The sequence below is a fragment of the Scyliorhinus torazame genome, chromosome 13 (assembly GCF_047496885.1).
Source record: "Scyliorhinus torazame isolate Kashiwa2021f chromosome 13, sScyTor2.1, whole genome shotgun sequence".
Taxonomy (NCBI): Eukaryota; Metazoa; Chordata; class Chondrichthyes; order Carcharhiniformes; family Scyliorhinidae; genus Scyliorhinus; species Scyliorhinus torazame.
Window position 1 is genome coordinate 192,475,243 of NC_092719.1, and position 12,460 is coordinate 192,487,702.

The 12,460-nt window shown below is 49.4% G+C and overlaps 1 protein-coding gene across 2 annotated transcripts in view; it reads right to left on the minus strand.

Moving 5' to 3' along the window:
- nol8 (nucleolar protein 8) overlaps positions 1–12,460 on the minus strand; it is a 95,226-nt gene that overhangs the window by 29,815 nt on the left and 52,951 nt on the right. For both annotated transcript variants that reach the window (XM_072472639.1, XM_072472638.1), the window contains exons 9-12: positions 8,871–8,999; positions 7,056–7,140; positions 6,246–6,396; positions 135–218 (exon numbers count right to left, since the gene is read on the minus strand). In XM_072472639.1, coding sequence (XP_072328740.1) covers positions 135–218; positions 6,246–6,396; positions 7,056–7,140; positions 8,871–8,999 — 449 coding nt within the window. The remainder of the gene's footprint in view (positions 1–134; positions 219–6,245; positions 6,397–7,055; positions 7,141–8,870; positions 9,000–12,460) is intronic.

Consider the following 12,460-nt stretch of genomic DNA (forward strand, 5'->3'; position numbering starts at 1 on the left):
TGGCATTTGCCCAATTACCGAAATACAGAATTATAACTTTAGATTTTCAAATGTAAAAATAAGGGTAAATGTTCTGCATATAATTGTAGACTACCATGAATCACATCACAAAGCATCTCAGTAAAAAAATATACCTTTCTTTCTTGGCTTCTTCAACCTTGTTTTCAAAGACTGTATGATCTTCTCTTGTAGGATCATAATGCAGAGCAGAGGCATCTCTGAAAGAGACATTTGGGCAAGAATTGATGGACATCTAACTTTAAAAATGCAGGAGATATTATAATAATGTGACATTGTAAGTGTGTGTAGGTTACAGCACCAATTTAAAAAGAGTGTGAAAACGTATGTGGAATGAAATATGGCAGTTTGTCACATTTTAATGTGAAACTTCTGGTGAAAATACAATGAAACTTGATGTGCAGTTGTACTTTCATGTTGATATGAAGCAGTATCAGTTGTTCCTTTGAGAAACACTCTCAAACCATTCTGCAGAGCCTAACTTCAATGCAATACGAGGTTGAGTTTAAAATACCCAGACAATACCCACTAAACCTCATTACCGCTTTATAAGTTTATTGCTGAGTCTTTAATGTTTTGAGTTAAACTTGCTCTCAAAATATTTACTTGTGGAGGGAGCAACAGTGCTCTGGGCTCACATTAAAGTGAAATTACAATTCACTGCTTGCAATACGATAGAGATTTTGATGGATGGACTTCAGTTTGCAGTTATCTCACTACTAGATTTAACTACAGACCTGAGAGCAATTGTGTAATATTGCTCACTTACCATCAGACTTAATCTTTATTAAAATATGCTCTGAAACCAAGCAGCATGGTGGCCCAGTGGTTAGCACTGCTGTCTCAAGGTGCCGATGCCCTGGATTCGATCCTGGCCCTGGGTCACTGTCCGCATGGAGTTTGCCTATTCTCCTAGTGTCCGAGTGGTCTCACCCCCATAACCCAAAGACGTGCAGGGTAGGTGGTTGGCTATGCTAAATTGCCCCTTAATTGGAAAGTTTTTAAAAATGAAAAAAAAAATGCTCTGAAATCAGGCATGATGGAAAGGTTGTGAATTTTTTATTTTTAAAAAATAAATGTTTTATTAAGTTTTTCCAATGAGTGTTTTTACATAACAAAAATAGAAATACAGATAGTAATAAAAAATAACAATAAACATATCCCAAAGCTTACAGTGAAACTACTTACACAACAGAATTTTTTTTAAACAGAACAAGGTGGGTTTTGTCTCCATGCCCAACTCACATTGTATCAACAGTACCCCCACCTGAACCCCCACCCCCCTCCCCCCAGGTTACTGCTGACACTTACTGCTCCCCCAGAAAGTCAAGGAAAGGTTGCCACCGCCGGGAGAACCCCATCAAGGACCCTCTCAAGGCGAACTTTATTCGCTCCAGGCTGAGGAACCCTGCCATGTCGCTAACCCAGGTCTCCACACTCGGGGGTTTCGAGTCCCTCCACATTAACAGAATCCGCCTCCGGGCTACCAGGGAGGCAAAGGCCAGTACCTCGGCCTCTTTCGCTTCCTGCACTCCCGGATCCTCCACCACCCCAAATATCGTTACCGCTAGGCTCGCCTTCACCAGAGCGTCCAAAACCCTAGTCATCACCCTTGCAAACCCCTGCCAGAATCCTTTAAGCACCGGGCATGTCCAAAACATATGGGTATGATTCGCCGGACTCCCCGCGCACCTCGGGCACCTGTCCTCCACCCCAAAAAACCTACTCATTCTTGCCGCCGTTATATGCGCCCGATGCACCACCTTAAATTGGATTAATCCGAGCCTGGCACATGATGAGGAGTTCACCCTGCCCAGGGCATCGGCCCACAGGCCCTCATCCAGCTCCTCGCCCAGCTCCTCCTCCCACTTATCCTTTAACCCCACTGAGGCTTCCTCTACCTCCTGCAGCTCCTGATGTATGTCCGACACCTTCCCCTCCCCTACTCAGACGCCAGACACCACCCTATCCTGGATCCTACGTGGGGGCAGCCTCGGGAATGTCCCCACCTGATTTCTGAGGAAGTCCCGAACCTGAAGGCACCTGAACGCATTCCCCGGGGGCAGGCTGAACCTCTCCTCCAGCACCAGCATGCTGGGAAAAACCCCGTCTATAAACAGGTCTCCCATCCTCCTAATACCTGCCCTGTACCAGCCTTGGTATCCCCCATCCAACCGACCCAGAGCAACTCTGTAGTTATTCCGTATCGGGGTCCACACCGAGGCCCCCTCCTCTCCCATGTGTCTCCTCCACTGCCCCCAGATCCTCAGTGCCGCCGTCACCACCGGACTAGTGGTGTATCGCTCCGGCGAGAACGGCAGCGGAGCCGTAACAAGTGCCCTTAGACTGGTGCCTCTACACGACGCCACCTCCAACCGCCCCCACGCCGCCCTCTCCTCCATCATCCATTTCCTGATCATGGCCACATTGGCCGCCCAGTAATAACTGCAGAAGTTCGGCAGAGCCAGCCCCACCCCCCACGCTCCAAGAATACCCTTTTGACTCGCGGGGTTTTATTCACCCACACAAATCCCATTCACCCGCTTAAAGAAGGACTTGGGGATGAAAATGGGGAGGCACTGAAATATGAAGAGGAACCTGGGGAGAACCGTCATCTTCCCAGTCTGCACCCATCCCGCCATGGAAAGCGGGAGCATATCCCACCTTTTAAACTCTCCCTCCATCTGCTCCACTAGCTGGGTTAAGTTAAGCCTGTGCAGGGCATCCCAGTTCCTGGCCACTTGTATCCCCAAGTACCGAAAGCTCCTCCCCACTATCCTGAGCGGGAGCTTCCTCAGTCTCTTCTCCTGGCTCCTACCGTGGACCACGAACAGCTCACTCTTTCTGACGTTCAACTTATACCCCGAGAACCTCCCAAAGTCCCCCAGGATCCGCATGACCTTCCCCATCCCCTCGAACGGGTCTGAAATATACGACAGCAGGTCACCCGCGTAGAAGGAGACCCGGTGCTCCTCCCCTCCGCGCACCACCCCCCTCCAATTCCCCGAAGCCCTGAGCGCAATGGCCAACGGCTCAATTGCCAGGGCAAACAGCAACGGGGACAGGGGACACCCCTGTCTCGTCCCCCAGGCAGCCGGAAATATTCCGACCTTAGCCGGTTTGTGGACACACTCACTACAGGGGCCTGATACAGCAGTTTGACCCACCCTATAGATCCCTCCCCAAATCCAAACCTGCCTAGCACCTCCCACAGATACTCCCACTCCACCTTGTCAAAGGCCTTCTCCGCGTCCATTGCAGCCACTACCTCCACCCCCACCTCCCTCCGAGGGCATCATGATAATATTCAGGAGCCTCCTCACATTCGCGTTCAGCTGCCTACCCTTAACAAAACCAGTCTAGTCCTCCCCAATCACTCCCGGGACACAGTCCTCTATTCTGGTGGCCAGAATGTTTGCCAACAGCTTGGCATCCACGTTCAGGAGCGATATCGGCCTGTAGGACCCACTGAAGCAGATCCTTCTCCTTCTTCAGGATAAGCGCGATCAATGCCTGCGACATTGTCGGAGGGAGGATCCCTTTCTCCTTTGCCTCATTGAAGATTCTCATCAGGAGCGGGCTCAACAGCTCTGAGAACCTCTTATAAAATTCTACGGGGAAGCCGTCCGGGCCCGGGCCTTGCCTGTCTGCATGCCTGCCAGCCCCCCGACTACCTCCTCCAACCCAATCGGGGCCCCCAGTCCCTGCTCCCGCTCTGCTTCCACCCTAGGCAACCTCAACCGGTCCACCGCCTCATCCCTTCCCCCTCCCCGGGGGGTTCCGACTCGTATAACCTTCCGTAGAACTCCCTGAAGACTTCATTGACCCTCTCTGGGCTCAGCACCATGTTGCCTTCCCTATCCCGCACTCCCCCAATCTCTCTGGCCGCCTCCCTCCTGCGCAGCTGGTGCGCCAGCATCCTACTCGCCTTCTCCACATACTCATAAACTGCCCCCTTCGCTTTCCTCAGCTGCGCCTCCGCCTTCCCCGTGGACAGCAAGTCAAACTCCGCCTGTAATTTCCGGCGCTCGTTCAACAGCCCCCCTCTGGGGCCTCCGCGTACCTCCGATCTACCCTGAGTATCTCTCCCACCAGTCTCTCCCTCTCCTTCTTCTCTCTATGGGACCTAATGAAGATTAACTCTCCCCTAATGACCGCCTTCAGAGCCTCCCAAACCACTGCCACCGTCACCTCTCCTGTGTCATTCGCTCCCACATAATTCTCAATACTCCTCCTTATTCGCCCGCACACCTCTTCGTCCGCCAGCAGCCCCACATCCAGTCGCCAGAGAAGGCGCTGACCCCGTTCCGCCCCCAGTCGCAGGTCCACCCAGTGCGGGGCATGGTCCGAGACCGCAATGGCCGAGTATTCTACCCCCTCCATCTTCGGGATTAACGCCCTACTCAACACCAAGAAGTCTATTCGCGAATAGACTCTATGGACATGGGAGAAAAAGGAAAACTCCTTCGTCCTTGACCGCGTAAACCTCCAGGGGTCCACTCCCCCCATCTGGCACATGAACTCCCACAAGGCCCTGGTCGCCGCCGGGCTCTTTCCCGTTCCGGACTTGGAACGATCCAAGCTCGGATCCAAGACCGTATTAAAGTCCCCTCCCATAATCAGGTGACTTATCTCCAAGTCCGGGATCCTACCCAACACGCGCCTCATGAAGTCTGCATCGTCCCAGTTCGGGGCATATACATTCACTAACACCACCCGGGCCACCTGCAGCTTGCCACTCACCATTATAGACCTGCCCCCCCTTGTCCGCCACGATGCTCCCCGCCTCAAACGTCACTCGTTTACTGACCAAAATAGCCACTCCTCTGGTCTTTGAGTCTAACCCCGAGTGAAACATCTGTCCCACCCATCCTTTCCTTAGTCTCGTCTGGTCCGCGAGCTTTAAGCGCATCTCTTGCAACATGGCCACGTCCGCCTTCAACCCCTTCAAATGAGAGAACCCGCGGGACCGCTTGACCGGCCCATTCAGGCACCTCACGTTCCACGTGATCAGCCTGGTCGGGGGGGGGGGGGGGAAAGAGAGGGGGTTACCACCCCCCATCCCGCCGACTAGCCAGCTCCCTTTTTCGGCCAACCGCATGCCCCCGTCTCCCTCCTCCAGCTCTCCCCCCGGCGGCCCCCCCCCCCCCCCCGCCCGACTCTCCATCCATACCTCACCTGGCTCCCTTTCAGTCAGCAAAGCAGCACCCCCCCCTGCCCAGCCAAGCATCCGCTTAGCTCTGGTTTCCCCCCCATTGTGCTTCCGTGAGTCAGCTCACCCATGCTGACCCCAGCCGCTCCCGCCTCTATATAGCAACCCTTAACTTGTTGCCTCCTTCGTGCCACCCAGGTCCTGATAAATTTGGATTTCGCCATTCTCCCACTTACTGCTCCGTTCTTTCTGCGCCCACTGCAGGACTCGCTCCCGGTCTGCCAAGCGCTGAAACCGTATCACCATTGCCCTCGGTGGCTCATTTACCCTCGGCTTTCTGGTGAGAACCCTGTGCGCCCCATCCAGCTCCAAGAGCAGCGGGAAGGCCCCTGCGCCCATCAGCGTCCCCAACATTGTGGCCACGTACGTGCTCGCGTCCGCCCCCTCCGCTCCTTCAGGAAGGCCCAGGATCCGCAGATTGTGGCTCTGAGATCTGCACTCAAGGTCATCCAGCCTCTCCTGCCATCTCTTATGGAGCGCCTCGTGCGCCTCCACTTTCACCGCCAGGCCCAGAATCTCGTCCTCGTTCTCCCGCCACCTTCCTTCTCACCTCCTTGATCTCCTTCTCCTGCGCCTTCTGGGTCACCACAATTCTCTCCATGGAGGCCAGCATCTCCGTTTTCAGCTCTATTAAGCAGTTTTTAAGGAACTCCTGCTGTTCTCTGGCCCACTGGGCCCACACCTCCCCATCTTCTCCGGCCGCCATTTTGTCCTCCCGGACCTTCTTCCCCGGGTTCGCGCGTCTGCCGGCTCCGCTCCTGGTCCTCTCCATGCACCAGCAAAGGGGAAGGGGGGTCTCTCCCACGTCTGTTTCTCCCACGTCTGTTCCCATGCCGGTCCCTCCTGTTAATTGCCGCCGCCACCCCTTTTAGCGGCCCGAAACACCGATCCCGGTGGGAGCTGCCATTCGCGTCACCTAGCAGGTCATGGCCGCTACTGGCGGAAAGGTTGTGAAATTAATCAGTGACCACTTCTACAATAACAAAAGAATGATAGTCATTTAATCAATATGTACCTGAAATTTTTGAATTTTGCTTGTTCTCTCCTGATTTCAGTCTTTCCATCACTGACTGGTATAACACGATTTAAGATGTTCATAGCTCTTCTTTTCTCTTCAGCAAGCTCTTCATCCTCAGAGTATTGGCTTTTAACTGCTACAGATTCTTCTGAAATAAAAATATTATAATCCTTCTAAGAAATGCTATTAAAGTGCCTGAACTCGTCTTCAACTTGCCATTCAAACACACAGCAAGGATTACTGGCTAGCAATCGAGAGATTTGAACCCAGTTGGAAGTCGGTCTCCATTCTCACACATCATTCCCTTCAGTGCCTGAATAGGATCATCTTCTTCTCTTCACCAAATGAACAGAATATTTCTGCTCTCTGATGATCAGCGATTCCATAAAGTTTCTGGCTCCAATGCTTTGCAGTACATGAAGCTGAACCACACAGTGACAATTGTGTGCCCTAAACAACCAGCGCACCTTTCCAGATAACGCTGGCACTCACAAACCTGTCATTTGTCAATTGTCTGATACAAATTGCAGACTATCTGATGTGTCAGATGTTCCCTACGGAAGATTGATAGCATAAGGTGGCATGAAAGCTTCATGTTATTTTCCCTTCTGTGGTAAGAATCTGTTTTAGCCACACAGACTTTTCCCCACAGGAGATAGCACAACTCTGTGGTTCCAAGGACTGAACTTCTCAGATAGTATTGCACCTACATTTGCTGGCAAGACATTTTGATTAATAAACTTAATTACACTCCGTGATTAGTGAAGTGGTCAGAAACTTGTATATCATAGAACTTCTCTTGGTTACCTGCATTTTCTTCTTCACTTTCCAAAAATCGTTCATCCATGCGAAATCTTTCATCTGTCCCAAATCGTGATTGTAAGGACAACAGCTGCAAAAGAGAGCGCACAATAACTTTTAAAAGTAAACTAAACTTTGTAACCTTCAAGTTTCTCACCTTGATTCTAAGTCATAAGACATGCAAGCAGCCAATTACCACACTGCTCAATTCCATTTTGCTAACCAAGATGTGTACAAAAGCAGCACAGGGTAATTCTGCTCCCTTACATTTCAGTTTGTGCTTCCTTAGAAGTCCCAGGCAAAACCATGCAAGGGTGAATGGCCACAAACCTGAGATTTCCTCCAGGATCTGGCTCACCCCGAACCCACAGCAATTTTATGCTGTGGAGGGCAAGATCTCAGGAAGGAAGCCTGTCCTTACCTCAACTGAGGCAACCTCTGACCATTTAATAGCTGTTTCTTCCCCAGCCTTAATTTTGAGGTTGGCGGAAGGATTGACCTTGTATGAGGGAAGCTGGAAAATCAAGAGACTTGGATTTTGGGCAGGAAGGGGTGGGCCTCTACCTGAAGCTCATCTTCTGAAGTCACACATCCCCCTGCTTAAAGTCTGGTGGCCTCCTTCACTTCCTTTTTTAAAATCAAGCATTTATCTACCACTGCCTTGAAAATATTCAAAGACCCTGCTTCCACTGCCTTTTGAGGAAGTGAATTTCAAAGACTCATGATCTTCAGAGAAACAAAATTCTCAACACTGTCTTAAATGAGTGACCTCTTACTTTTAAACAGTGAACCGTGACCCCTCGTTCTAGATTCTGCTCCAAGAGAAGATCCTCTCCACATCGGCCCTGTCCAGACTCCTCAGGATCTTATGTGCTTCAATCAAGTTGCCTCTTACTCTTCTGAACTCCAGTTGTATACAAGCCCAGCCTGTCCACCTTTTCTCATAAGATAGTCTGTCCAATTCACCTACCCTGCACATCTTTGGACTGCGGGAGGAAACCAGAGCACCTGGAGGAAACCCATGCTGGCACGGGGAGAAAGTGCAAACTCCACACAGGCAAGCGAGGTTGAAATCGAACCCGGGTCCCTGGCACTGAGAGGCAGCTGTGCTAACCATTGTGCCACCATGCCGCCTTAAATGCCTTCTGAAAATCTAAGTACAGTACATCCATCCTTCATCCACAGCACTTGACTCCTTCAAAGAACTCCAATAAATTGGTTAAATATGATTTTTCTTTCACAAAATCATGTTGATTCTGCCTGAATGCCTTGAATTTTTCAAAGTGCACTGCCATAACATCTTTATTGATAGCTTCATGTTACATAATTTATCTGAATGGATTTCCTGTTAGACTTCAATCAATCAATATGGTGCACACGGTTGTAGGATTGCAAGCAAAAAAAAAAAGCCTTCCACAGAATTTAAATTGGATTACTGGAAATGCTCTTCATCTCACCATTGCCCCTATTGTCCTAGAATGAAGCAGGCACAGAAAAAAAAAGTACAAAAAATTGTACTCAAAATTAAATCTTACAAAAAAGATGGTGGTAATTATTTGCAATATAAAAAGCAGTATTTTCATTCCATTTAGGAGAAAAGAATATATGTTGTTAATTTGGGTCAGGTTATCTTTCCAGAGTTAGATCCTGAAATCAACAGGAATAATGGTGAGCTTATCGTTACATGAAGAAATCATGTTAGCATAAATTGATGACAATTACTCATTCAAACTTTTAATCCTTCCATTCATACACTGCAAATGTACTAAAAAGTGCCTGAGGCATTCAGTCAATGTTTCTTATATTCAACATCCTTCTTACCTTCTGACCAGCTTTTCCTTCAAACTGAGGCTTAATTTTGAACCTTCCATCATGATCTTCATCACTGTCACCTTCATTATCCTCCTCCTCACTATCAAATAATTTCCCAACGGTTCTACTTTCAAAAGCCTGAGGAAAATTTAGAAGAAAAATTGAAATCCTTTAATTTATAATATTGCAAACCATTGCCCTGCTGGGAGTTATCTGGAAGAGATAAAATCTTTTTGAAAAGTTTGAACATCTGATAACATTAGGACCGAGACAAACTTTTAAAAAGTCTCACAACAGCTGAGTTTAGGAATGCTGGACTGGAAGGTCAGAATCATACTTTTTCAATTTACAGGACTAGGAGTAAGGGCACAAAACCTTCAGACATTCATTCAGTTTTGAAAAGCATCAAAATTAATAGAGCAAATTTCTTCAAAAATGTTTAACTGCCTTCACTGGGAGATAAAGCCCCTGAAACGTATACCACAATAACTTTCCTTCTCTTTAAGTATTCCAGTTAGTTCCTTTGCTAGAATTAATTTGATCAATAACCAGCTAGCTCTGATGGATGTTGGGCAAAGCCAGAACTGGGTTCAGTGTCATAGATTCCCTACAGTGCAGAAGCAGGCCATTTGGCCCATCAAGTATGCACCAACCCTTCGAAAGGCCACCCTACCTAGGCCAAATCCCCCGCCATATCCTTCAAACCGTTGGAAGTGACAATTGATCATGGCCAATCCACCCAACCTGCACAGCTTTGGACTTTGGGAGGAAACTGGAGCACCCGGAGGAAACCCACGCAGATACGGGGAGAATGTGCAAACTCCACACAGTCACCTAAGGTCGGAATCAAACCCGGATCCCAGGTGCTATGAGGCAGCAGTGTTAACCACTGTAGCGTCATGTACTGTCTTGTAGGATAGCCTGCCAATACTCACTGGTAAGTCTCAACAACAATGATGGTTACTTAAGCAAGGTACAGAAGAATCACTAGCACCCAAAAAACTGTATCCCAGCAATAGGGTTACCAACTCAAGGAAGTCCCGAGGAAGAAAACTTAAAACAAAATATTCTCTTCAAATGGGGTGGCTAGTTTATTTATTGATCAATTAATTCAATAGGATGCAGGTTAGAACTCTAGTCTGCATCTCAGCTGATGGTTGGGAAGGCTTGGACTCCCTGTGGCGGTGATGTGCTGAGCAGACGCACATCAGGTGGCTCTCCTCCAGAGCAGAGCCAAATAGTCATTTTTAAGTGAAATTAGTCCGAAAATTCGGTAGCATCACACCCTTAATTAAGAAAGGGAAGGAACAGAGGCAGCATGGCAGCAAATGGAAGCTCAAGAGGCCAAAGAAACTGCAGGAGCGGATAAAAAGGCCATGAATAACAGGCAGGCGAGTCGGCGAACCACGAGGCGAGGGGGCCCTGGCCACCCCAGAGAGGGGGTGACCGACGACAAGAACATCAGCCTCCCTCTGCACCGAATGAAGGAACTGGCCGCGATGAGAGAGGCAATGAAGGTGGAAATCCAGGTGTCAGTAACAAAGCCATTGGTCGCCATGCAAACGGCGATCGGTGGACTGGAGAAGGTGGAGGTGTAGGGGAAAATGATCCTCGAGCTAGAGAAGGCGTCGACAGACCAGAGCGACAGAAACCCCCCCACCAGGATTATCACCTGGAATGTCAGGGGACCTAACGTCTCAGTGAAAAGATCCAGAGTCTTTACCCATTTAAGAAGTTTGAAAGCCGACATGTCTTCCTGCAGGAAACACACCCGAGGGAGAAGGACTGACTAGATAAGGAAGGGCTGGGCAGGACAGATGTAGCATTCATGCTACGGGACGAAGGCTAGGGGGGGGGTAGCAATACTGATTAGCAACAGGACGGTGTTTACGGCAACAAGGACAGTTTCGGACAAAGGGGAATGGTACGTCATGGTCAGCGGTGTCCTGGACTGGGCACCGGTAGTTCTGGTTAATGTGTCGATCCCAACTGGGACGACAAGGACATCATAAAAAAGACCAAGGCGGAAATCCCCGATATCCACACACACTGACTAATCATGTGTGTGAGGGGGGGGGGGGGGGGGCGGGGATGGACTTTAACTGTGTACAGGATGCATTGACCGACTGTTCAAGCCCTAAAATGGGAAAAAAGACAGGAATAGCCATGGGACTGGGAATGTCAATGGAGCAGATAGGGGCTGTGGACCCATGGTGGTTCCTACGTCCTGGTGAGAAGGAATTCTCGCTCTTTTCACCGGTGCATAAAGTATACTCCCGTATTGACTTCTTTGCAGTGGGGAAATCGATGCTTCCAGAAATAGTCAGAGCGGAATACTCTGCGATGGTTATCTCCGACCACGTACCACATTACATTGATATTACGTTGGAGAATGGCCGTGCCCAATGCCCCCCACATGGAGGTTGGACACTGACCTCTTGGCCGACAAGGTCTTCTGCCAGAAAATATCACAGGCTACAGGCAAGTACATCACTAACAACCAGAATAGGGAAGTCTCACCTTCCATGTTCAGGGTGGCACTGAAGGCGGTGAATAGGGGACAGATTATAACCTGCAAAGCTCATAGAGATAGGGAAGCGAGAGTGGTTAGGCAACAACTGATCAACTCCATCCTGGAGGTCAACAGAAAATACTCCAAGGCCCTGACCACACAGTGTCTGGCAGAGAGGAAAAAGCTACAAATGGACCAGGAAAGCAGTGCATCAACTCCGCCAGACGCGGGGAACCTTCTAAGAATACGGAGAGAAGGCTAGCCGCCTGTTGGCTCACCAGCTGAGAAAGCAGGCAGCCAAGAGAGAAATAGCGCAGGTAAAGGATAGGAGAGGCGGACCGGTGGCCGAACATAAAAGGTCAACCAAGTATTTGAGGCCTTCTGCCGGGGACTGTACACCTCCGAGCACCCCCCGCCCCGGTGGGGATGAAACAGTTCCTCGATAGACTGGACATGCCAGTTATGGGGGACGATAGATGGAAGGAGCTGGAAGCACCAATAGGACTGGGAGAGATTATGAAAAGCATCAATTCCATGCAGGTGGGGAATGCACAGGGACCCGATGGGTTCCCAGCGGACTGCTATAAAAAAAAAAACTTGCACCAACCCTGACCCCACATCTGGAAATGTTCGCAGATTCGTTAGCGAGTAGCACACTACCTCCAATGCTAATACAGGCCACGATATTGCAGATATCCAAGAAAAACAAAGACCCAACGGAATGCAGATAGTATAAATACATTTCGTTGCTCCATGTGTACGCAAAAATACTCGCAAAAGTCCTGGCTAAGAGACTGGAAAACTGACCAAACGGGCTTTGTCAAGGGTAGTCAGCTAACTGTGAACATCAAGCAGCTGCTGAATGTGATAATGACCCCATCTGGGGAGAGCACACCAGAGGCGATCGTCGAAGGCAGAAAAGGCCTTCGGCAGAATCAAATGGAAGTACCTCAGAGGTATTGGAGAAGTTTGGGCTAGGGGTGGGGTTCACCTAGTGGGTGAAATTCCTGTACAACATCCCCAAGGCGTGCATTCAGACCAACACCACTAGTTCGGAATACTTCCAGTTGCACAGACCGACAAAGCA